The following is a 26,091-nucleotide window of genomic DNA, read 5'->3' as shown; positions in this document are numbered from 1 at the left end:
TCCATGGACAGAGGAGGCTAGAGGGCTACAGTCCATGGGGTTGTAAAGAGTTGGACATGACTGAGCACCTAACACTTTCACTTCAGACACTTTGTCCTAGGGAATGTGCTAGGCACTAGGCACATATCTGTAACGAAGTCATCTGTGGTCCCCACACTCTATGATGTTATCAAGCTGGTGCAAAAGATACATACATATAATCTGTGTGAATTAGTTTTTATCAAGAACAGGATGCCAGAATGGGATAAAACCAGTCTGGGAGTTCAGGGAACTGCCAAAGAAGTAACCTGAGAGCTGAAGTCAGAACTGGCTATCAGTCGTGCTCAACTAGGGGGAATTCTCCTCAACCCTTCAGAGATGACCACTTGGCAATGTCTGGAAACATTTTTGGTTGTCATGACTGGGATAGGAGTGCTACTGGTGTCCAGTGGGTAAAAGCCAATGATGCAGTTAAAAATTCTACAATGCACAAGTCATGCCCATAATATCTGACCCCCAAAGTCAACAGTGCCAAGGCTGAGAAACTATAGTCTAGTAAAAAGTGAAAGGTGGTACCCTGGGTGGTACCCTGAGGTGGTAAAGGGAAACTGGGTGGTGGAGCACAGGGAGGAAGGAGGAGATTAGTCTGGAGAGAGGCAGAAATCTTAAAGACCCTGAAACAGATTTGGACTTTTCCATCCTAAGAGCAATCCAGGATTTGAAATGGTGAAATAGGAGCTATAGTCAGATTTGCCTTAAAATTCACTGTGGCTACAGTGAGGAGAATGAACTGCAGGGAGACAAGAGTGGATATGGCAGTCTGGTTAAGGGTATCATGCTGTCCAAGGATGAAATTAATGTAATTTGGACTACCATAGTAGTAACACAGATGAACAAAAGTAGAACAACTTGATACAGGGGTAACCTGCTGGACCCGAAATCTAAGTGGATATATGGGTGATTCATGTTTCTGAGTAGAGCAAAAGTCATTTACTAAGATGAGAAAACATTACAAGTAAGTTAGATTGTTTTCCCTTCTGTGCTGGTAGTCCCAAACTGAAAATGGAGTAGAAAAATAAAAACACAACTTTTCTATTCTCTAGGGTCTAAATTTGGATTTTAGATTTAGATCTTAGTTGGTTCCTAACTCAAAATACACAAAGATAAAGTTATGAGGTTAACTAAGTCACTTTCAACAGTTCCAAAAAGGAATGCTAACATCTCATTTCATTAAGAAACATAAACTATAACCTGATTATTTGGAACACTGTTGAGAAAGCAAAAAAGATACAGCACCAATGTCCTTTAGACTCTCACTTGTATTCAACCTTGAGTATGAGTATGATTCCAACAAGCTTGGTTAGAATTAAATGTAAAAAAGAAGGCTGCTCGAGGCAAGCACATTCATGCAAAAAAGTTAAGTCCTTAGCCGTAGTACAGCTAGAGCAGAATCCAGCTCTCTGGTTGCAAATTTACAATCTCCTCAATAATTTAAGAACAAATGGTTTAAAAAAAAAAAAAAAAAGTTAGATGTACACCAAAAGAAGCACAAAGTGTAGAATAAATTAAAAAAAAAAATTCAGAATCAAAATGATTAAAACTGAATTTGTGCATTTAGTCAAACCAAAAAACTCACTTAGGTCATAGTGCTCATTCCCTAATCAAATCTGACAGATGAAACAAAAAGAATTATCGAGTTAACAGCTTTAACACAAAAAGAAGAGCAAAGTGCCCGTCCTTGCAACCAGTGGTACAGCTTTAGCTAAAATATGGCTATAAATCAGCCAAAGCAACCAACAGGGAAAAACCTCTACTAATTAAATGGCTCACATATATTTTAAAACTATAAAATCAAGGTTATTATTTTGCTGAAAACTAGTAATTAAAAAAGATTATGTTCAATCCTAGCTACATTAATTTGAGGAATTAGAATCAAAATGTTTAAAACTAAGTATAAGCAAATACAAAGAATAAATGGGTTGTACTTACATCATCTCTAAATCTGGTGGTAATTCACTTTCTTTTTCCCAGGTTAGTATCTCTACTGCATATCGAAACATAATAGCAAAAATGTTATAAGTTCTTGCTATCATATCTTCTGATAAATGGACAAGAGGATCCTGAAAGAAGAAAAAAGCAACCATGTTAAACGCACATTAATTCTCCTTTTTTCCATTCTGCCTTCTTCCTCAAAATACTACTGTAAAAGGCTGACTGATCCTCCAGCGTCAATTTCTCTTCAATTTGATCCTATATGTTGTATCTCAGCAAATCAAACTTCTAAAACATTCTGTCCACAATAATCCCTATTACTGAATCTCCTGAATCAAAATACTCCAAGGCTCTCCAATGCCTAACACATCTAAAAATTTTGGAATGGCATTATGGGATCTTAAAAGCATGTTTACAGCTTCATATCCCTCTAATCCCCAAATTCCAGGATAAACAAAGTTATCTAAGGACAGACAAGCAATATTTAGTTTTACAGGTATGAAGGAAAGCCTAATTTGGAGGATTCTAAAGGGGAGAAATCAACAAGATCAGAAAACTGCTCCTTGATGCAGTTAAGAATCACTCACTTTCAGTGAGACAAGTTGTGTATGCATGTAACACGGAAGTTCGCACATTAGACTTAACAGTGAATAAGTCACTAAATTTCAACGCTAATGTAAAAAAGTATTACTATAAACATACATTAAGTTTATCATGGTATCTTTCAGTCAGGCTGGCAAAATGTTTTACACAATCTTTAATCTTAATGCTTTATCTTATGTTTAGATTTAAGATAAACATGTTATTCAGCTTAATGGATAAAAGTGTTATATTCATCTCTCAATAAGAAAATCAATATATTCCAACATGATGGAAAGGGAACCAGCACATTCTTGCAAATATACATAAGGACACAGAAACATTTTTGTACATCCTCACCAAGGACCAGCTTAATGGAACTGATATAAATCAAATGGAGAAGAGTAATAACAAGAATGAAGAAAAAAGGACAGATTCCTAAAGAAGATGGGTGCAGGGCTTAAAGAATGCAAGAAAAAGTAAAGTAAGAAGAAGATTTTCCAAAGTCTTACAGAACTTTCTACCTATGCTTTATATGTTCCATCAAAAAAAATTTTTTTTATACTGCTACCAGGTTTGCTACCATTTCTTATGGAGACTTTAGAAGTTAACATGGTAAAATCACCTATTATAAAGAAGGTACCAGAACTGGAACCTTTTGGGGATTCATAGAAGAGTGGCTAGAAATCATAAAATGAACCTCACACAGAACTAAAATAAAAAGTAGAACCAAAACTCAGTTTTCTAGGTTATAGTATCTCACTATACGGTCATTCTGTTTCTTACATTATTATGTCCCATAATACAAGACATTTTAGAGGACTGAAGAATTATGATAAACAGGATTTATAAGAATGAAATGGTGTTGTGATAGAAACAACTGCCACCTCTTGAGAATCGAAGCCAGTAGTGTTCAAACTCTGTTCTACAACATCCCAGGGCCTGTCAGAGATGTTTCTTATTTGAAATACACATCTGTTTAAAAATATATGATTATCTATATTTTTAAACAGTCTCCAGATAAAGATTCTTCTGCCATCTTTATATGCACATGTTAACTTCTTGAAAATGGTTACGGATTAAGAAACATTTCTACAGTGAAGAGATGCTAGGCTGTGCAAGTCTATTCATGTGTACAATGGGAAATCAAATGCTATTTGAAGAGACTTCTGTTCCTTTGCTCTTATCACAGCATAAGTCAGTCAGAATGAGAAAATAAATGACCGTTTTATCCTATGTTGTATTACCTATTATGATTAATAATGGTTTTTGATGACATTTATATTAGAGAATGCAAGCCTTTGTCAGTGAGTTAAAAAGGCTAAAAAGGCTACCGTTATCTTAGAAGACCATGGGAATTATGGAGAACTTTAATCTTTTATGTGATCACTTCTATACCTCTATAATGTTTGAATTTTTAGACTGTCAAAAGAGAAAAAAAGAGAGAATTCCCTGGTGGTCCAGAGTCCAGTTAGGACTCTGAGCTTTTACTGCTGAGGGCGTGTGTTCAGTCCTTGGTTGGGGAACTAAGATCCTGCAAGCCAAGTGACACAGCCAAACAGAAAAAAAAGAAGGGGGAAAAAAGTAACCATATAATATAAAAGAGTTTAACTGCTGTCTTATGCAAATAAGGTATGAATGAGAGCTTTCTCCACACTGCCCAACTAAAACTAGAAATTAACTAGAAACAAAATAATCATGAATGCCTTTCTAACAATAATATACATTCCAACTTATAAAAAATAAATTCATTAATAATACCACTTTTGTGTTTTACTATTGGGATTTCATTAAAATTTTATTTTAAAAAATTCCACTGCCAAAAAAACGTTTCCAAAAATCAGTGCAATGTACTATCAGAGTTGTCTGAAATACCTAGGTTTAAAGCCCAGTACCAGCACTTAACTGGGTGGGGTACTGCAGACAACTTTCTTAAAATAAGATTCAAGCTTCCACAGCTAGAAAATATGGGTAACAGTAGTATTTATCTTACACAGCTGTTCTAAACACCATCCCAACAGAAGTATATAGTCCAATTTTTCCAACTTTTTCTTAAGATGTAGGCTGAATGTAAAACAAAAATAAAATTATGTTCAATAAAAACAATTCTATGACAGACTAAAAAGTCACGTTCCAAATATTACATAGCTTTCTTCCATTTCAAGCATAAAATATGGAAAACTGAGATAATGTATAAATTTAGTGAGTGGGGACCAGGTATGCTAAACAGAATGCTATCTTTTAATATCTTCTAGTCTTTCCTCAAAGACTTCATTCTCTTAAGTGAATTCTTAAGTAGGAATTAAATGGCAGAGCCTGGAGATTTGATTCTCCATCAGATTGCTGGAATATATATTCTCCAGGCAGGACCATATAATTTCACTCAAGCAGGTATCTTGCTGGCATTTTCTTTTTTTTCCCAACAGTATTAAACTTTAAAAACGTATTTATTTTATGTTTACTGCACTGGGTCTTCACTGCTGTGCACAGGCTTTGTCTAGCTGCGGTGCGCGTGGGCTTCCCATTGCAGTGGCTTTTCTTGCAGAGCACGGGCCCTGGGCGCTCGGGCTTCAGTAGCTGCAGCACGCAGCTACTCGGGCTCAGTGGTCGCAGTTAACGGGCTTAGCTGCTCCACAGCATATGAAATTTTCCCAGACCAGGGATTGAACGTGTGTCTCCTGCATTGGCAGGGAGAGTCTTAACCACTAGACCACCTGAAGTCCCAGAATCTTCTTAAAATTTAGGAAATTAACTTGTCTTCACTACTTCATAGCTACCCCACTAATGTATGAGGATAAAGCCAACAGAGTAACTGCAAGCAGATTCATAATTTTTCTTAGAAAACTTAAAGTGAACAATCTGCTGGTATCTAGCACCTCATATTAAGCCACAATCACCTGTATCTAGTTCTAAAACATTTCTATCACTTCAGAGTAAAAGCCCTTACCCATTAAGCAGTTTTTCTCCATTCTTCTCTTCCCTATCCCCTGGCAACCACCAGTCTGTGTTCGAAACAGATTTCTCTTCTGGATATTTCATATAAATGGAATCATACAATATATGACCCTCTGTGTCTGGCTTCTTTCATGATGTTTTGAAAGTTCATTACTTCATTTCTTTTTATAACTGAGTAATATTACACTGTATGAAAAATATACAAGCAACTCCTGCAGCTCAATCCCAGAAAAATAAATGACCCAAACAAAAAATGGGCCAAAGAACTAAACAGACATCTCTCCAAAGAAGACATACAGATGGCTAACAAACACATGAAAAGATGCTCAAGATCACTCATTATCAGAGAAATGCAAATCAAAACCACAATGAGGTACCATTACATGCCAGTCAGGATGGCTGCTATCCAAAAGTCTACAAGCAATAAATGCTGGAGAGGGTGTGGAGAAAAGGGAACCCTCTTACACTGTTGGTGGGAATGCAAACTAGTACAGCCGCTATGGAGAACAGTGTGGAGAGATTTCTTAAAAAATTGGAAATAGAACTGCCATATGACCCAGCAATACCACTTCTGGGTATACACGCGGAGGAAACCAGATCTGAAAGAGACACGTGCACCCCAATGTTCATCGCAGCACTGTTTATAATAGCCAGGACATGGAAGCAACCTAGCTGCCCATCAGCAGACGAATGGATAAGGAAGCTATGGTACATATACACCATGGAATATTACTCAGCCATTAAAAAGAATTCATTTGAATCAGTTCTAATGAGGTGGATGAAACTGGAGCCCATTATACAGAGTGAAGTAAGCCAGAAAGATAAACACCAATACAGTATACTAATGCATATATATGGAATTTAGAAAGATGGTAACTATAACCCTATATGCAAAACAGAAAAAAAGACACAGATGTACAGAACAGACTTTTGGACTCTGTGGGAGAAGGTGAGGGTGGGATGTTTTGAGAGAACAGCATCAAAACATGTATATTATCTATGGTGAAACAGATCACCAGCCCAGGCTGGATGCATGAGACAAGTGCTCGGGCCTGGTGCACTGGGAAGACCCAAAGGAATCGGGTGGAGAGGGAGGTGGGAGGGGGGATCGGGATGGGGAATACATGTAAATCCATGGCTGATTCATGTCAATGTATGACAAAAACCACTACAATATTGTGAAGTAATTAGCCTCCAACTAATAAAAATAAATGAAAAAATAAATAAATAAATAAAATTAAATTAAAAAAAATATTACACTGTATTTTTATCCATTCACACACCGAGAGACATTTTGGCTACTTCCACCTCTTGGCTATTATGAATAATGCTGCTACTAACATGTTTGTGCGTGTACATATCAGAATATTTGTTTTTAATTCTTTTGCATATATACCTAGAAATGAAATTACAGGCTTATATGGCAATGTTTACAGTTTGAGGAATAGCCAAACTGTTTTCCACAGTGCTGAATCATTTTGTAACCCCACTAGCACCGTAGAGTTCCAATTTCTCTATATCCTTTCCAATCTGTTTATCACTTTTTTGACTATGTCCATCCTATTGGGTGTGAAGTGGTATCTCACTGTGATTTGATTTACAATTCCTATGGGTGTTCATTGGAAGGAGTGATGTTGAAGCTGAAACTCTAATACTTTGGCCACCTGATGCGAAGAGCTGACTCATTGGAAAAGACCCTGATGCTCGGAAAGATTGAGGGCAGGAGAAGGGGACGACAGAGGATAAGATGGTTGGATGGCATCACCGACTCAATGGACATGGGTTTGGGTGGACTCTGGGAGTTGGCGATGGACAGGGAGACCTGGCGTGCTACGGTTCATGGGGTCACAAAGAGTTGGACACGACTGAGCAACTGAACTAATGACTAATAATCTTGAGCATGTTTTCATGTGTTTGTTGGTCATTTGTACTATATCTTCTTTGGAGAAATGTCTATTCAGGTCCTCTGCCCATTTTTAATTGTGTTGTCTTTTTGTTGCTGAGTTATAAGATATATATTCTAGATACCAGACACTTATTAGATATGATTTGTAAATATTTTCTCCCAGAATCTTAAAGTTCTATACTAGTTCTCAAATTTTTTTCAAAAGTTAAAACTCCCCTTTCCAAATTTATCTTTGTTTGCCTTGCTTGTATTTTTATATACAGAATCCCAATCCAATATGTAAGAGATAAAAATGGAGCTGTTTCAACTGCCAGTGGAGAAATCTGAAACCCTGATCACTTGGCATCTCTCTCTAGCAAATAATCCCAGAACACATGCACAAAGCAAATGAAACACAAACAAATATATGTCTTCTATAGCACTGAATCATTTTGCACAAACTTCATCCATCCAAAACACAGTAGAACACAGTTTAAAAGACACTTTCCTACACCATAAATTCTTTGGTCATTCTGTTAAAATACTTGAGACCACGAAGATACATGCATGAGGAAGGACTAGCAATGTCCACTTGCCCCAAATCTATATGAGATCTACTTACTAACAATGCAATAAGTACTTCAAATATACCCACCTCTCTGCCATTTACAATTAAAATCTGAAATAAGATCCTAAATCAAATATCAACTGCCACAAACAGCAGAGTTTGAAGTTATTTATTTAGTGAGAATCCACTGAATCATTCCAAATATTTAGAGAAAAACAATGAAGGATCAACGATAATTTTAGTAAGCACATTATTTACTGGAATAAGTATAATTTGTACTGAGCTATCATCCCAATGTTTGGTCCCATCACATATCCAATGACACTGATTTACTGGGAGATGATGAGTAGGACTGGCTGCTATTGACTATAGAAAAGAAAGGTATCCAGTCTACAAAGTCTTGGTCACAACACAAATAAAAATCAACTAAGTTAACTGGTCCACATGTAACCACAAACAATTCTTTTAATAAAAAATGAAGACTTAAAAAAACTCATATATGCTTAAAATAAAACCAATGCAAAAGTCCAAATTAAATTAAATTTCTAGAATTTCAAGTGTGTTCTATTAGTAACTGTATGGCATCCACAAAATGCAAAAAAGCTTTTCAAGTATAGTTGGACACTGTTTATTGTGCCAGGGCTATTTTACTTACACAATTCTATATTACAACCTAATTCTAGGTCTGAAAATATTTCAAAAACATAGTTAAAATAGTATTTCCTTAAAACAATTTTGTGAAAATGTTTTTACCTCTTCTTCCTCAGTTTCATAGGTGTTAAGCTCATGTTTCTGACAGTAAGGACCCTCTTTCCAAGCTTCAGTATCACCACAGTCACAGAAACCTCCACCTCCTGATGTTGTCATCTTGAAAAGAAATTGTAAAGTATCTTGTCAATAAGTATTTACTGAGGACCATCAGCTTATAAATAGGAATATCAAGTGCTAAGGAAATAACATTGCTAAAATGTTTAATTTCTTTGGAGGATAAAATCAAAATGCCAAATCTCTCAATGTTTTAAAACTTATTTTAAATAAGCCTATAGGCTAGTTTAAGTGATTTCAAAATAAAATAAGCTACTTTATAGTGTTTAGTAAGCAACATCTATTTTTTATTTATTTTTAATTGAAGAATAATTGCTTTACAGTATTGCACTGGTTTCTACCAAACAAGGCTACATCTATTTTAAAGAGGTAAAATATGTCCACTTGCATGAGTTTCTAATTAGTAAAAATCACAAGGGTTTTCTTGCTAGGTTTTGGCTAAACTGATATACTGCTGGTATCTGTGCTACTAGGCTATAACATACTATAACAGATTCAAGAGTTACAAAGATTCCTTTAACTGCTATCTTCTACAAAAGTCTAATAAGAGTGCTGCATGTATATCAGAAAAGTGATCAACGAAAACTACGGAAATCATTTATTTTTTCTTTTCTAAAACTCTCTAAACAGCATTCTTTGAAAAGGAAGTAAATGCTGGAAATACCATCTGGCCACAAAACTTTTTACCACTTGTGGGGGTCAAGAATTATTCCTGCTTCCTTAAAATGCAGCAATAATTCAAGGAATCTGGCAAGATAAAACTTACTATTTAATAATTAGTAGATCGGAAATTCTGCTTCTGAAAACATGCTGTGAGTTTATGAATGGGTATAGGTGCAAGTTTTAGAAAAAGCCTTCCATATTTTGCTCAAGGAAAGTATTTATATGTTACATATCACAAGGTAATTAATGTAAACTCACAAATGATGGTTACTCTTAAGGGCTGCAAAGATACCAAGAAACATAAGCAGGCAGGCATATGGAAAATGATAACTTCACCCTATAGCTCTTATGCGTGTTCTGGTTACCAAAGATAGGTAGGCAGAACAGACTAAAGGAAACTAGGATTCTCTTGCTCAATGAAAATAAAAAGAATATACAAAAATACGAATTCAATTTTGCAGCTGTTTTAGTTGATTATTATCAATACTCGGGCAGAGTAAATAAAAACAAACAGGAGAAAAAATCCTGAACTAATAAAGCTCTTGAATTAATAAGATGACTGCAATATTTCTTCTCTATCATTTTACTATTAGTGTGAGAAGTTCCAGTTCCCTAAATTTTTGAATGTTCATAGCTCTGGCTTCAATTTCCAGTACAGGAACCAGGACAGGCTTAGCAATAATCTGCCTATGTATTCTGTGGCCCTAATTTAAAAGCAAACACACTTGATTTTTGGAAAAGTATTGTTTGTATTATAGCAGTAAAATAAACAAACAAAACCTGGTTAGCCTTATGTTTTGGAGTTGGCTCTCTTTTACACTGTATAATAGTAGGTGCCTCTTTAACATTAAGAAACAACAAATATTCTGTAGAGGTTCACCAAAAAATATTTCTTAAAGGTATAATCTTGTCACTTCTCCTTATTTTGCTCACTCATTCTTCCTTCAGAGTCTCCCTCTCACATTTTAACTCTCACCTTCATTCTCTAATTTTTGATAACCTGCTTTATAAACCTAGAACTAGAAAGATAATAAACATTAAAAATAAACAGCAAAGCTAACTAGCTGAAAACCAATACTGGAAGAGCTGCTATCTGTCTTGCCTTTCTTAAACCATGTATTCCATGAAATCTGGATTCATAATTTGTCTCTACACTGCCATCACATGTTTAATGGTATTTCAATAACACGTTTCTAAACCACTCTCCCCAGTTTCAGTGTTAAATATTGGAATTTTAAAAAGGAAGAAAATGTATTGAGTATAAATTTCAATACTAGGTGTGGTTATCATCTGGGTATTACTAACCCTATATCGGTGGTCTCTGTGAATACTTCCCAAAAAGCACTCCATGCATAAAACACAAGTTGGATCAACTGCACAGTCTCTGTAAAGTTAAAGAAAAAAAAATCATAATGTATACAATAACTGTATATTTTACAATGTAGTATTTCAAACTAGAATCTATCTTAGAAGAGCCAGAAGAGTGAAAAGACTTGCTGTAAGAAAAAAAAATTACTGCTCCAAAAGATCTGTCAGATCTTTGATCAATGAAGTCAGCTTAAGAAACTGTTTCTCATATTGGATGTATATTAGCGGGTCTTAGAGAGCACACATTACCAGAATGGCAATTTTCCCTAAAGATTTGGGGAAATCGTATTTTATATTAAAACACACAGATGTATATGGAATAGATTTTACATATTATACAGTCTTAAGATATATCCTGAGATTTCAAGTAACTTTATCCAAACAGATAATTCAGACCAAAGGTCATCAAAGTGGTTTCTATGCACATTCCCCAAAGGCAAGATGCAAGAAGACAATATTAAAGCAAAGGTCTATTCAAATTTTCACTAATTTAAAAGGCAATCATATACTAAGCATTCAATATAGAGGCTGATATGGGTCTCTACACTTGTATATCTGATGGTCGCACAACATTTATGGTTCATAAAACATCCTGTTGGGAGAGTAAGATTCCACAAGGTGCACGGGTTGACAATGGTAGCCTCAGTCACTTCATTTGCTTTTAACATACTGTCAGTTAGATATACTTACATATCATACCTTAAATAAGAGAATCTCTATGATTCTATGAAATGATATGGGAGTCATGAAAATCTTTACATTTCCCCTTATCCTGTTTCTCATAGGCAACCACCCTACTATCCTTATTATTGACTTTTATTTGTATATGTTAGTGGCTCAGTCATGTCCAACTCTTTGTGACCCCATGGACTGGTATAGCCCGCCAGGCTCCTCTGTCCATGGAATTCTCCAGGCTAGCCATTCCCTTCTCCAGGGGATCTTCCCGACCGTGAGAATGAACCCGGGTGTCCTGCACTGCAGGCAGATTCTTTACCTGCTGACCCACCAGAGAAGTTCTTTATTTGTTTGTGTTCTTGCAAAATGTTTTTGAGTACATGTATTTTTTTAATTCTTTTTAAAATAGTTGTTTTTACAATATTTTATTAGTTTCAGGTATACAGCAGTGATTCAGATACACATATACACATATATATTTCAGATTCTTTCCCAGTATAGGTTATTAAAAGATACTGAACATAGTTTCCTATGCTATACAGTAAATATTTGTTTACTAAGTGCATGTATTTTTGATGTGTGCAAATCTTACTGTTATGTATTATTCTGTCTCATCCTGTTCTTTACTTTTTCAATTCTGTAACACAATCCATTCATTCTGTATGTGTACATTTGATGTGCTGCTTCTAATTGCTATATAATATGTCATGGTGTGTTCCAAAACATTTTTTCTCTATATTATCCTTGCACCGGATACCTGGATTACCTCCAATGCCTTTCTACCACAAATGCTGCTGCAGTTAACATCCCTGTAAATGTTCTCTATAGATCTGATTGAGATTTTCTTTGGTAAATCAACTCTAGAGCAGAACTGCTGGGTCATGTACATCAAGTTTTTATTCTGAGTGCCATGCTACTGGCCAGAGTGGCTGCATGTTTCCCAGCAGTGTGTAAGGGTTTTCATAGCCCTGCATCTTCACTAGCATTAAGTTTTTCTCTAACAGGGGCTTCCCTGGTGGCTTAGTGGTAAAGGATCCACCAGCCAATGCAGGAGATACAGGTTCAATCCCTGGGTCGGGAAGATTCCCTGGAGAAGGAAATGGTAACCCACTCCAGTATTCTTGCCTGGGAAATCCCATGGACAGAAGAACTTGGTGGGTTACAGTTCATGGGGTCACAGAAGAGCTGGACACGACTTAGCAACTATACAACAACCAGCCTAACATATATGAAATGATAAGTAAGTTAAGTGTTAGTCGCTCAGTGGTGCCCAACTCTTTGTGACCCCATGGACTGCAGCCCACCAGGCTCCTCTGTCCATGAGATTTTCCAGGCAAGGATACTGGAGTGGGTTGCCATGCCCTCCTCCAGAGGATCTTCCCAACCCGAGGATCGAACCCGGGTCTCCTACACTGCAGGCAGATTCTTTACTGACTGAGCTACAAGGGAAGCCCTATGAAACGATACTTTATTGTTTTAATTTGCATTTTTCTAATGTACTTGAGCAACTCTTCATATACTTACTGCTTTGAGGATTTCCTTTTCTATAAACTGCCTGGTTATATCCTACGCCCATTTTTCTGCTGGGATTACTTCATCTTCTTTATTTGCAGGAGTTCCCTGTATAATTTAGTCTAGTGGACATTAATCACTTGGCCATTTAGACATTGCAAATATTGTCTCCCATGTGTCACGTGTGTATTAGTTTTGCCCATGGGGTCCTTTGTTAAACAGAACTCCCTATTTTGATGCAATTAAATTTACACAAAAATTGGTTTGTGCTTTGAGATTTATAGAAGTTCTTTTCCCAATCCTAGGTCACAAAAATATATGCTTTTAAAGAAAATAATTTTCTTTAATGAAATCTTTTGGTATTTTCCACATTTAGGTGCTTAATCCATCTGGAATCTACTTTTGCATATAATATAGAACAGAGATAACATTTATTTCTTCATAGACAATGAGCTGCTTTCTTTGTCTGAAACCATCTAGTAAACAATCTAATTTTTATCTATTGATTGTGGTGTCACCTTTAAATATGTTAAGTTCCATTAGCAGGTCTATATCTAGGTTCTGTAATATATTTGAGTGACCTATTTGTTCTTATACTAAACCACACTGTATTACTATGGCTTTTTGTAGAATATCTTAATATCTAGTAGGATAAACTCCTCTTTATTCTCCTTTTTTAAAGGCTTAATCACGTAAGTTTACAGAGTTCCTCAAAAATACTCAGCTAAAATTCTGACATAGATTACCTGGAATTTATTGATAAACTTCAGGAGTAATAGCATCCTTTTAAGAGTAAATTATCTAGTTACTTTCTAGGTTTTGTTGTTTTAATGACACATTTAATTTTTTTTTTTCATTTTCTAGTTAGTTAAGGATGAGGAAAAGAAACTATTGATTTTTAACATCCTTGACAAACTTAAGCAGTTTTTAATAGTTTGCTGATTCTTTTTTCCCCTGAAGTAAGTTGAGTATATAGTATGTACACAATGACAATTTAATTTTTTCCTTACAATATTTATATCTTTTATTTTTCTTCCCTTATGCTGTTGACAAGGACTTCAAGTAAAATGGTAAACAGCAACAGTAACAGTAGGCGTCCTTGTCTTGGTTTTGGATATTAAACACATCTAAAGGTTCTTTAGTATTCTTAAGTATTACATTCACTGTTAGTTTACTAAGAAAGTGATAAACTTAGTGATATCACTCATTAAGTATTATGTTCACTGGAAGTATAGTAAGAAAGTGCTCTTCTAAAAAGAGTCAAGCATTTATCTTGCCTTTCCTATACAAACTGTGCCTCAGGGTAATCAAAGGATTGAAGAAGGATTGTATTTCTTCTTTATAGAAGACTAGCTAATAAACAAAGAAGAGATAATAAATTCGAATAGCACCATTTTGCGATCACCTAACAAAATAAAGATTCAGGCAGCAAGCCATCACTGACTGCTAAAACATCAGGCAAAAAGGCTGTAGAAGGCGTTCCCTGGCAGTCTGGTCGGTAAGACGCCACGCTTTCAATGCAGGGAGCATGAGTTCAGTCCTTCGCTGGGGAAATAAGATCCCACATGCCGCATAATGTGGCAAAATAAAGAAATAAATAAAAGGCTGATGGAGACCTTTACAATGATTGCATCTGCCAGGTAGCTAAATCCACTGCTGCTGCTGCTAAGTCGCTTCAGTCGTGTCCGACTCTGTGCGACCTCACAGACAGCAGCCCACCAGGCTCCCCCGTCCCTGGGATTCCCCAGGCAAGAACACTGGAGTGGGTTGCCATTTCCTTCTCCAGTGCATGAAAGTAAACAGTGAAAGTGAAGTCGCTCAGTTGTGTCCAACTCTTAGCGACCCCATGGAGTGCAGCCCACCAGGCTCCTCCATCCATGGGATTTTCCAGGCAAGAGTACTGGAGTGGGGTGCCATTGCCTTCTCTGCCTAAATCCACTGGTCAATCTTAAAAGCAGCCAAGCATTAAGTGCCTCCTGATATGAAGAAATAAAAAGTTATGCATCTGACTTCCTGGAGTGGCACAGTGGGTAAGAATCCACCAGCCCAGGCAGGGGACACGGGTTTGATCCCTGGTCGGGGATATTCCACACACTGCAGAGCAACTAAGCCCACGTGTCACAACTACTGAACCCGCGCCCTTGAGACCACACACTGCGACCAGTCGGCTTCTGCGCTGTGACTACTGAAGCCCTTTCCACTAGAGCCCACGGCCTCCAGAAAGAGGAGCCACCGCAATGAGAAGCCTGTGCGCCACAATGAAGAGCAGCCTCTCCTCACTGCAACTAGAGAAAATCCATGCAGTAACAAAGACCCAGGGCAGTCAAAAATAAATAATAAATAAACAAGCAGGTCAGTTAAGATATAAAAAGTTTATTAAAAGAAGCTATGCCTCAATAATTATAAAATTATTATCCACTTCCTTCCCTAATAACAGAGGTTAACCAAGCCTAACTACACGTTAGAAGAAAGACAGGGGAAAAAAGAAAAATGTTAAGCAATATCATGTGGCCAGAATCAGCCAAACCTCGAATGTGGAAAATTCCATAGGACAAATGACCTGGTTTCTTAGTAACATAAATAGAAAAATGAAAAAAAGAGGTAAAGGAGCTATTATAGTTTAAAAGAAAAAATGATTAACAGCCAAATGCTATCTGTGAAATCTGAAGCCACATTTATGAGTCAGTTAAGACAAGTTCAACCCTGTTAGACAGTAGATATTAAGGAATTAGTGTTAATTATTTTAAAACATTAATGGTTATAGAGAAAAAAGGCACATAGTGAGTATTGATTTTTTTTAAAGAGTATGCTATCTGGAATGTTCTTCAAAAAAATCTGGCGGGGCAGGAAAAAGTGTATAAGCCTGTATGCGTGCACAGATTAAAGAGTTGCCATACACCGGTAATAACGGAAGCTCAGCAATGAGTACTCTCAAGTATATTAGACTACTCACTCTATCTTTATGCTTGAAAACGTCCATAACAAAAAACTTAGAGAAATCTAACATACAAATACTCAATATGTTCCCTTATATATTCTTTGTTTGCTAAGAATTAAATCACAAACAATAAATGAAATTTATAAAATGCTTTTCTGATTCAAATCAGTAAAACATTTTTCTTTTCTCAACTATTAAAATGGTGAATTACCTTAATAATTATTTTAAAGATGAACTATCTTTGGATTCCTGAACTAAATTCTGTTTGATCATGATGCATCACTCTTTTAGTATATTTTTAGATTCAGATATTTAATATTTTATTTAGGATTCTTTCATCTATATGAATGAGAGAAATGGCTTTATAACGTCTCCTTGAATTTATCAGGGCTTGAAATCAAGCTGGTAAGTAGCCTCATAAAGAGGCAGTTTTCACTACTTTCCCATTTTCTGTAGTAACTTGTTTAAGAAAGAAATTAACTGTTCCTTCAAAATTTGATAGAATTCACCCGTATATAGTCATCCAGGTATGGGATTTTAGGGAGGGAAGATCTTTGATTACCCTTCCATGTTTCATACTATTTCACATAATATATTCAAGTTGCCTATCACTATTCTACAAATTTATCCATTTCATCTACATTTTCAATTTTTTTTTTGTTTGCATTTACTTGTTCATAATTCTTGCATTTCAGAGGTTGTCAGACTTTCTTGGTTAATGGCATCTTTAGTGTCTCAACAGTCTCCTTCAAGGCACCATTTCACCAAATGAAACACCTAACAATTCTGTTTATCACACATTTAGACTCAAATTTAGCACCTGGTGGGCATTTAGCACCTGGTGGGCACTGCACAATTTCTCAAATTTTAGAATCAAATTGGATACTGCCACCCTCATTTCTTATTTCACAGGTATCTGCTTTTTAAAAATCAGCAGCAGAGAGGACTCAGCTTTGCAAGAAATGATACCACCAAAAGGAATGCAGTGAGTGTATCAATTTTCATTCTGAATTTTATATATGTTCACCTTCTTTTTTTCTTACTCAGTCTTCTCATAAAATTGCCTTAATAATTCCAAAGAGTAAGTATCCCAACTTTTTACTTATATTTCATTTTCTGATCTTTTCATTTCTCTCTCTTGAGTGTGCTCAATTGTTCTATCTCTACTGGCTTCTTGAACTCAGTGTTTAACCTTCTTTTTCTATCTTTAAAATATATTTATAGAACAGTTGCAAAAATACAGAGTTCCTTTACACCCTTACTTTTCCTTAAAAGCTTTCCTTAATGTTAACCAAAGTACAAGGAAACTAACACTGGTATAATATTATTAATTACACTTAATTTAAATATCATCAGTTTTCCCACTAAGGTGCTTTACTTCTCTTCTAGGTTCCATACAGGACCTGTCAATCTTTTGGAGATTGAGGTGATTAAGGAAAAAATGACACCTAATGTAATGTGGGAGTCTGTGTTGGATCCTTAATAGAAAAAGAACAGCTGAGCACACCCAAAGGAAAAAGAAGAAAGGAAATAAAAAGAAAGGAATAAGAAATGAAGGTAGCAGTATCCAGTGTGATTCTAATTAGAAAAGCAGGAATACAAGGAAAACTGCTACTTTAACTTTCTTCTGTATCATACTTTATGCCTGGTATATTTTTCTCCACTGTTTATATTTCTATTTTTAGTGACTTTCTGTTTTACTATGCCTCTGATAGATAACGTTTTTGGAGTTTTAAAAATCTGAGAATAAAAAAAAAAAAATCTGAGAATCGCTGTCTTTGTATTTTGTTGTTGTTCAGCTCCTAAGTTATATCTGACTCTTTGCAACCTCATGGACTGTAGCACTCCAGGATCCTCTGTCTTCCACTATCTTCTGCAGTTTGCTCAGATTCATTTCCATTGAATCTGTGATGCCATCCAACCATGTCATCCTCTGCCATTCCCTTTTCCTCCTGCCCTCAATCTTTCCCAGCATCAGGGTCTTTTCCAATGAGTTGACTTATAGCATCTACTGGCCAAAGTACTGGAGCTTCAGCTTCAATCCTTCCAAAGAATATTCAGGGTTGCCTTCCTTTAGGATCGACTGATTTGATCTCCATGTAGTCCAAAGGATTCGCGAGTCTTCTCCAGCACCACAATTCAAAAACATCAATTCTTCAGTGCTCAGCCTTCTTTATCGTCCAACTCTCACATCCATATGAGAAGACTACTGGAAAAACTATAGCTTTGACTATACAGCCTTTGACAACAAAGAGATGTCTCTGCTTTTTAAAAACACTCTGTCTAGGTTTGTCATAGCTTTCCTTAATCAGAGCCTAACCTGCTGGGGTTTTATCAAACTGACTGGAAAAAGGGAAATACCCAGTTCTAGCCTGCTCTAGCCATCCTGTCCCAACTAAATTAGGGCTATGGGGGACATCAAGAAACACATGTGAGGTTCACAGCCCAGAGAGACAGGCTCATTAAAAGACTGAGACCTAATCATAAGACTACAGAATGCTCTCTCCCTGACCCATTACCACCATGTTATTTTGTTGTTGTTGTTATACATTTTCTAGCAGATGTTTTTGCTTTTTAAAATTTTATTGAAGTATGGTTAATTTATTGTATTGTGTTAATTTCTGTTGTATAGCAAAGTAACTCAGTTATAGACTCTTTTTCATATTCTTTTCCATTACGGCTTATCACAGGATACTGAATATAGCTCCCTGTGCTACAATGCAGGACCCTGCTGTTTATCCATCCTATATGTAACAGTTTGTATCTGCTAATCCCAAACTCCCAACAGTTCCCCCCCACACACACCCCTTCTCCCGTGGCAACCACAAGTCTGTTCTCTATGCCTGTACCATCACATTACTAAAGGCCTAATTACAAGAGTCCCCTTCACCAAGTATATTGTATGACTAATGACCAAGAAAAAATTTAAGACATACTAAAAGGTCAAAAAATATAGTTTGGAGACAGCTAGGATCAAAATCAGACTCAGATATTGGAATTACTAGGCACAGATTTAAAAACAATAATGATTAACATGCTAAGGGCTCTAATAGATATAGTAGATAGCGTTTAGGAACAGACGGACAATATAAACAGAGATGGAAATCCTAAGAAAAAACCGAAAAGAAATGCCAGCGATCAAAGACACCGAAACAGAAATGAAGAATGATGGATTTATTAGCAGACTGGATATAGCTGATGTAAGAATATCTGAGCTTGAGGATATCTCAATAGAAAGCACTAAGACTGAAAAGCAAAGAGAAAAAAGACTGGAAAGAAAACAGAACAGAATATCCATGAACTGTGCAACAACTACAAAAGGTTTAACACATATATAATGGAAATACAAGAAAGAGAGGAAAGAGAGAAAGGAACAGAATATTGAAAACAATATGTAGGACTTCCCTGGTGGTACAGTAAATAAGAATCCACCTGCCAATGCAGGGGACATGGGTTCAATCCCAGGTCTGGGAAGATTCCACATGCCCCAGAGCAACTAAGCCCATGGGCCACAACTACTGAGCCTGCATGCTCCAGGGCCATGAGCCACAACTACTGAGCCCGTGTGCTGCAAGTACTGAAGCCTGTACGCCTAGAGCCTGTGCTCCGCAACAAGAGAAGCCACCACAATGAGAAGCCCGTGCACTGCAACGAAGAATAGTCCCTGCTCCTCACAACTAAAGAAAAGCCCACATACAGCAACAAAGATCCAGTGCAACAAAAGAAAAGAAAAGAAAAGAATATAAATAGAAAAGTAAAGAGAAAACATTTACTGAGAAAATTTCCTTAAATGACTGTCAGACACCAAACCACAGATCCAAGAAGTTCAAAGAACATCAAGTGGGATTAACACCAAAAAACTCTGTACCTAGGCATATCATTTTCAAAATACAGGAAGTCAAAGAAGCAAGAGGAGAAAAAAAATCTTACATGTAGCAGAACAAAGGTAAGAATCATATCTGACTTCTCAGAAACCATGAAAACAACAGAAAAGTAGAGTGAAATATTTGAAGTGTTGAAAGAAAAGATGCCTACCAACCTGGAATTCTGTACCTGCAAAATTATCCTTCAAAAGTGAAAGTGAAAGAGAAAGAAAAACTTTATCAGGTAAAGTGGACTCTTACAAGAATTAATAAATGATAAAAGGGTCAATATATCAGAAGTAATATCAATTATAAATATCTATGTATCAGGTTAATAAAAGAACTTTTAGACAAATGAAATATAAACTGATAGAACTAAAAGAAGTAAATAAATGATAATCATATATGGATATTTTCATACCCCTTCCTCAGTAACTGAAAGAACTAGTCATAAAAATCGGTAAGTATAGAAGTGAATTGCACAATCAACCACTTCATTCTAATTAAGAGTCATAGATTATTATATCCAGTAACTGCAAAATACATCTTTCTTTTCAGGTGCATACAGAATGTACAAGACTGTGTTGGTAAGTCATAAAACAAACCTCAATAAATTCAAAGACTGCAACCTTACAGAACTTTAATTGTGTTACAAACCAGTCACAATATGATGCCCTGGAAAGCCTCAAATATATGAAAATTAAGTAGCGCACTTCTAAAGAATAAAATATGAGCACATTAGGTCAAAAATAAGTAGAAAGAAGAGTAGAAACCAAACAAACAAAACAGATAAAAAAGAAAATTAATAAAGCCCCGAACTGATTCTTTAAACAGTTTTATGAATCTTTTCAAAGAGAAAATACAAATTACTAATTTTACAAAGAAAGAGACTTCACAATAGATACCGTAGATATCAATGACATAAGAACTTAATGCCAATAAATTTGGCATAATACAATGAAACATATTTCTTGAAAATCACAATGTACCAAACATGACACAAGATGAAATGAAGTTCTAAATAACTAATCAAGGATCAAAGAAATTTAACTTGTTATCAAAATTTTCCTCTGAAGAAAACACTGACGGAGGGGTGGGATGGTGAGGGAAATGGGAGGGAAGTTCAAAAGGGAGGGGTTATATGGCTGATTCAGGTTGAGGTTTGAAAGAAAAACAACAAAATTCTATAAAGCAAGTATCCTTCAATAAAAAAATAAATTAAAAAAAATTTTTAATAAAACTTTTCAAAACTGAAAAAAACCCTGAAAACACTGAAGGAAGAACTCATACCAATTTTATACAAACTCTTCAAAGATATTCCTTTTTTTCTATATTTCTCAACTCATTTCATAAGGCTAGCATAACTCTGTTACCAAAACCAGATAAAGACATTACAAGAAAGTGACAGATGGTATATTTCATGGTTTACAGACATAAAAAACCTTAATAAAATACTAGCAAATTGAATCCAGCAATATATAAAGCTTATAATACATGATGATCAAGTAGAGTTTATCTTAGTAATGAAAACCATTTGGGAAAAAAAAAAATCAATCAATGCAACTATTTATAGAATAAAAAAGGAAAATTATAGTAATCTTAGAAGATATAATAAAAGCACTGGATAACATTCAGTCATTTATTATAATAATAAAAAAACTCAGCAAACTAGGAACAGAAGGAAATGTCCTTAATGAGATAAAGGATGTATATGAGAAAACTATAACAACATACTTTATGGTAACAGACTGAATGCCTTCCATCCAAGGCAAGGATGTCCTCTTTCACCAGTGTAGTAAGGCACAAAAAAATACAAGGCAGAAAGGTTGAGCGAGAACAAATACAATTGTCCCCATTCAGAGAGGACACAATTATGCAAAAATCCTAAAGAACCAAAACCAGAAGAAAACAAAAACTACTAGAACTACTAAATGAATTTTACAAGCTCACAGATACAAGTTCGATATCAGAAACCAATTCTATTTCTTTATACTCACAAAAGAAAAATGAAATTAAAACTAAGAAAAAAATACCATCATAAAATACTCAGGAATAAATATGTAACAAAAGGTATGTATAGCTTTTATATAAAAACTATAAGACAGTTAAAAGAGATTAAAGAAGACCTCAATAAATGGAGAGATAGAAGATGTTCATGGACTGGAAAACTCAGTATTGTTAAAATGTCAATTCTCCTCAAACTGGTCTATAGAACCAATGCAGTACTAATCTTAATCTCAGCAGTCTTTCTTAAAAAGACTTAACAAGAGACTTAAAAAAGACACTGACAAGCTAATTCTAAAATTCATAAAATGCAAAGGATCTGAAATAGAGAAAAGAAACTTTAAAGAAGGAAAAATGAAATCAATTCGAAGTTTACTACAAAGTTACAGTAATCCAGTTAATGTTGTTATTGGCATTAGAATAGCCGTATCAATGAATGGAATTGATCAGTGTTTTGAAATAGATCCACACTCATATGGTCAAGGGTCTTCGGTACCAAAGCAATTTAATGTGAAAAGTAAAAAAATGGTGCTAGAACAACTGGATCCCCACAAGTAATAAGGAAGTGAAGCTCAGCCCTTATACCTTAAACTTTATTAAAAAAAATCAGTTTTGAGACAGATTACAGACCCAGATATAAAATCTAAAACTTCAAAGTTTACAGGAGAAAACTGAGAGAATATTTTTGTCACCTTGGAGAAGGCAGACATTTCTTTAACACAAGAAACATTCTCATAAAATTTAAAAGTTGGAAAGTTAAACCATTAAAATTTAAAACTTCCGCCATCATAAGATACCATCCAGGCAAGTCACAGACTTAGAGGAGACACTCATAAAATCTGTCTCACAAAGGGCTTGTATCCAGAATTCATAAACAACTCCAAAACTCAGTAATAAAAAGATAATGAAGCCAATAAAAAAAAAAGACTTGAACAAAAACTTCATTAGTTCAGTGGGCAATGAACACATGTAAAATTGCACCAACATCATTAGTTATCAAAGAAAATTAAAACCATATTGAGATATCACTATATAGGACAGCTGAAGTTTAAAAGACTGACAAAATCAAATGTTGGTGAGAATATGGAGCAAGTGGAACACTATTGCTGGGAAAAAAATTTTTTTTTTTAGAAAAAATTTTGCCAGTTTCTTATTAAGTTCAAACATACTTGTCCTTTGATGCAGCAATTCTACTCCTGGGGTAGAATCCACTAACAATTAAATGTGTGTGTGTGTGCACACGCGCCTATGCATGTGCACACAATTGCTCAGTCGTGTCAGACTCTTTGTGACCCCATGGACTGTAGCCCACCAGGTTCCTCTGTCCATGGAATTTCCCAGGCAAGAATACTGGAGCGGGTTGCCATTTCCTCCTTCAGGGAATCTTTCCAACCTAGGGATCAAATCCGCGTCTCCTGCATCTCTTGCACTGCAGGCAGATTCTTTACCACTGAGCCATCAGGGAAGCCCATAATTAAACATACGTCCACACAAAGACTTGTTTGCAAATAGTCATGGCCAGCAACTAATGGATCAGCTAAGAGTGTTCACTCTATCAGAATAATAACAGTATAGAAAAGCTTATCTTACTGGTGTCTTTCCTGGTGGCTCAGTGGTAAAGAATCTGCCTGCAATGTAGGAGACGTGGGTTCAATCCCTGGGTCGTAAAGATCCCCTGGAGAAGCAAACGGCAACCCACTCCAGTATTCTTGCCTGGGAAATCCCATGGACAGAGGAGCGTGGGCAGAAGAGTTGGACACGACTTGGGAATAAACAACCAACAACCAATGGTGTCTTAATATTCCTAAAGTGTGTCATAAAAAGCTGAAGATTTTTAATAGTGTAAGATTTATTATTTGTTCTTTTATTTTTAAAAATTGCTTGGCTATGCCATGCAGCATGCTCGATCTTAGTTCCCCAACCAGGACTGAACCTATGCCCCTTGCAGTGGAAGCTGAATTCCAACCATTGGACCACCAGGGAATTCCTTTATTGGCATTTTAAATACACAGATTTAAAGTTAAGGATAAAATAATACTGTTTAATACTTGACTATGTTGCATTTAAAATAATGTTGGCATAAGCTGATATGATTTATGAAACAAATTACCATTTTCCTTTCCTTTAAATATTTTAAATTTCTACCAAAAAACAGAATGAGCTGATTAAAAAAAAGCCATAGAACACTTATGATAACCTCAAACTGAAACAACTCAAATGTTCATCAGTAGAACAATGGATTATGGGCAATGACAGTACAGTCATGCAATGGACAACTACTCAGCAATACAAGTGGAAACAATTTCTAATAATTATAGGATTCTAGATGAATCAGATATACATTACGCTGAGTAAAAGAAGCCAGGCACAAAGGAGTATGATTTCATTTTGACGAAGTTTTAGAATGGACAAAATTAATCTAAGGTGAAAATATCAGAATAGTGGCTACCTAGGGCTTGGAGTCCTTAACAAGGAAATTTCCAGTCAGACAGAAATGTTCTGTTTGACAGGATGTGAGTTACATGAGGTTAACTATTGTCAAAAATGTACAATTAAGATTTGTGCCTTTTGAAATACGTAAATTTTCCTCTAAGAAATAAAGAACTCAAATAGGGTGTCATTAGGAAAATTTTGGTGATGTAAACCCAAATTTCCTTATCTAAAAGGATTACCCCACAGTAACCTATTCATACATCTACTATTCCCTAACAACTGGATAAAAGGCATACATGTAAAGTTGGTATTATACCCCATGTATGGCTATGTTCGATCTTACACCAAATTGGTGCATAAAAAAAGTAAATAAAAATGACCATAAATATCCAAACCAAGAATACAAGATTCATTTTAGACAACCCCAGAAATTCAACCTATCTAGGAGATATCAACTACCCACTTTCTGTTACTTTCCCAGGTTGGAGAGAGCAAACTAGACAAGGGAAATTCCAATACAATGAAGACCACAGTGATAATACACAGCAATGAAATTCTGTTTCTATTAATAGGCATCTATCTTGAAAAATACTAAAATGTGTATAAAAAGAGATGTATACAAATAGGTACAGAATGTTCCCTGCAGCATGGTTTGCTACAGGACAAAAAAAATTCCTAGAAAATTTCCATTCTCATTTCATTAACAGGGCAAACAAATAAATCATGGCCTGGCCTTACTGTGGAAATACAGCAGTTAAAAGAATGAAGTAGATTTATATAAATTGACTGAGAAAGAGCTCTAAGACAAACTGTTTCATGAAAAAAAAGCCACATTTACAAATACACACAGCATAATTTCATTCATGTATCACATCCATAATTAGGGGTAACAAATATTTTTTTAAAGTAACACAGCAATGATTTCAATCTCTATACCATTCATGTTTTTTAAAAAAGTCTTAAAATAGAACTCTACTAAAAAAAGATCAAGTGTTCAAGTTTTTTCTTTTTTTTTTGCCGATTTACTTTGTATTTGTCTCCAAACCACATGTTCCTTAATAGTGTTTCAGTTTTAGGTATTTTCTTTTGAATTTCCATCATGGAAGGGCTTTCTTTCACCTCCCTCTCCTCTGCACACACTACCATCTCTCCATCCTCCCAATATTCTTTCAATTTGGTTGCATCAGTATTCACTGTTTGGTATTATGACTGTAAGTGCTACTCACAGCTTTATCACGTTGTGTACTGTGATGACTTTCTGTATAAAATGTATTTTCGTGCATTTCAAATTTGTCTTTTCTGCGCAGGGCTGTGGGGACATTGATTTTGTATATTTTATTGCTAACCTGTAACCAAACCCTTCTCCCAGCTGTGTAACCTTCTCTCGGTATTCAAGCACATTGCCGCCGCTGCTGCTGCGTCGCTTCAGTCGTGTCCAACTCTGTGTGATCCCGTAGACGGCAGCCCACCAGGCTCCGTCGTCCCTGGGATTCTCCAGGCAAGAACACTGGAGTGGTTTGCCATTTCCTTCTCCTCAAGTTTTTTAAAAAGCAAAAAATTGAACAAACTATTCTTACTGAAAATAAGTGCTTCTTCCATATTAGAGTTCTATATTTCCAGAGAGAAAAGGAATGAAACCACCTCTTTCCCTCTGCCTAACATATTTATTACTCATGGCTCAATAATGAATTTTTTTTTAATAATAAATTTTAAGACTGAGTATTCGGCTTAAAAAGTCTTACATATAAAAATTCCTTATAGTTCCCTAAGTGCTTTTCTATACTATACCTCTTTCTATCCTAACAACCCTGTGAGGAAGGAAAAATAACATCCAAAGTCTAAAGATCACTGA

General features: G+C 35.7%; 1 protein-coding gene across 7 annotated transcripts in view; it reads right to left on the bottom strand.

The window, feature by feature from the left end:
• The window catches only part of UBR2 (ubiquitin protein ligase E3 component n-recognin 2), a 102,421-nt gene that overhangs the window by 60,347 nt on the left and 15,983 nt on the right, over positions 1 to 26,091 (bottom strand). For all 7 annotated transcript variants that reach the window (XR_009693574.1, XM_061146725.1, XM_061146724.1 and 4 more), the window contains exons 3-5: positions 10,752 to 10,830; positions 8,712 to 8,825; positions 1,969 to 2,099 (exon numbers count right to left, since the gene is read on the bottom strand). Coding sequence is in view for 6 of the 7 variants with exons in the window: in XM_061146725.1 (XP_061002708.1) it covers positions 1,969 to 2,099; positions 8,712 to 8,825; positions 10,752 to 10,830 (324 nt within the window). In the remaining variant the exon portion in view is untranslated. The remainder of the gene's footprint in view (positions 1 to 1,968; positions 2,100 to 8,711; positions 8,826 to 10,751; positions 10,831 to 26,091) is intronic.

Source organism: Dama dama, chromosome 7, assembly GCF_033118175.1.
Source record: "Dama dama isolate Ldn47 chromosome 7, ASM3311817v1, whole genome shotgun sequence".
NCBI classification, from domain to species: Eukaryota; Metazoa; Chordata; class Mammalia; order Artiodactyla; family Cervidae; genus Dama; species Dama dama.
This window is presented reverse-complemented; position numbering and strand designations above follow the sequence as displayed.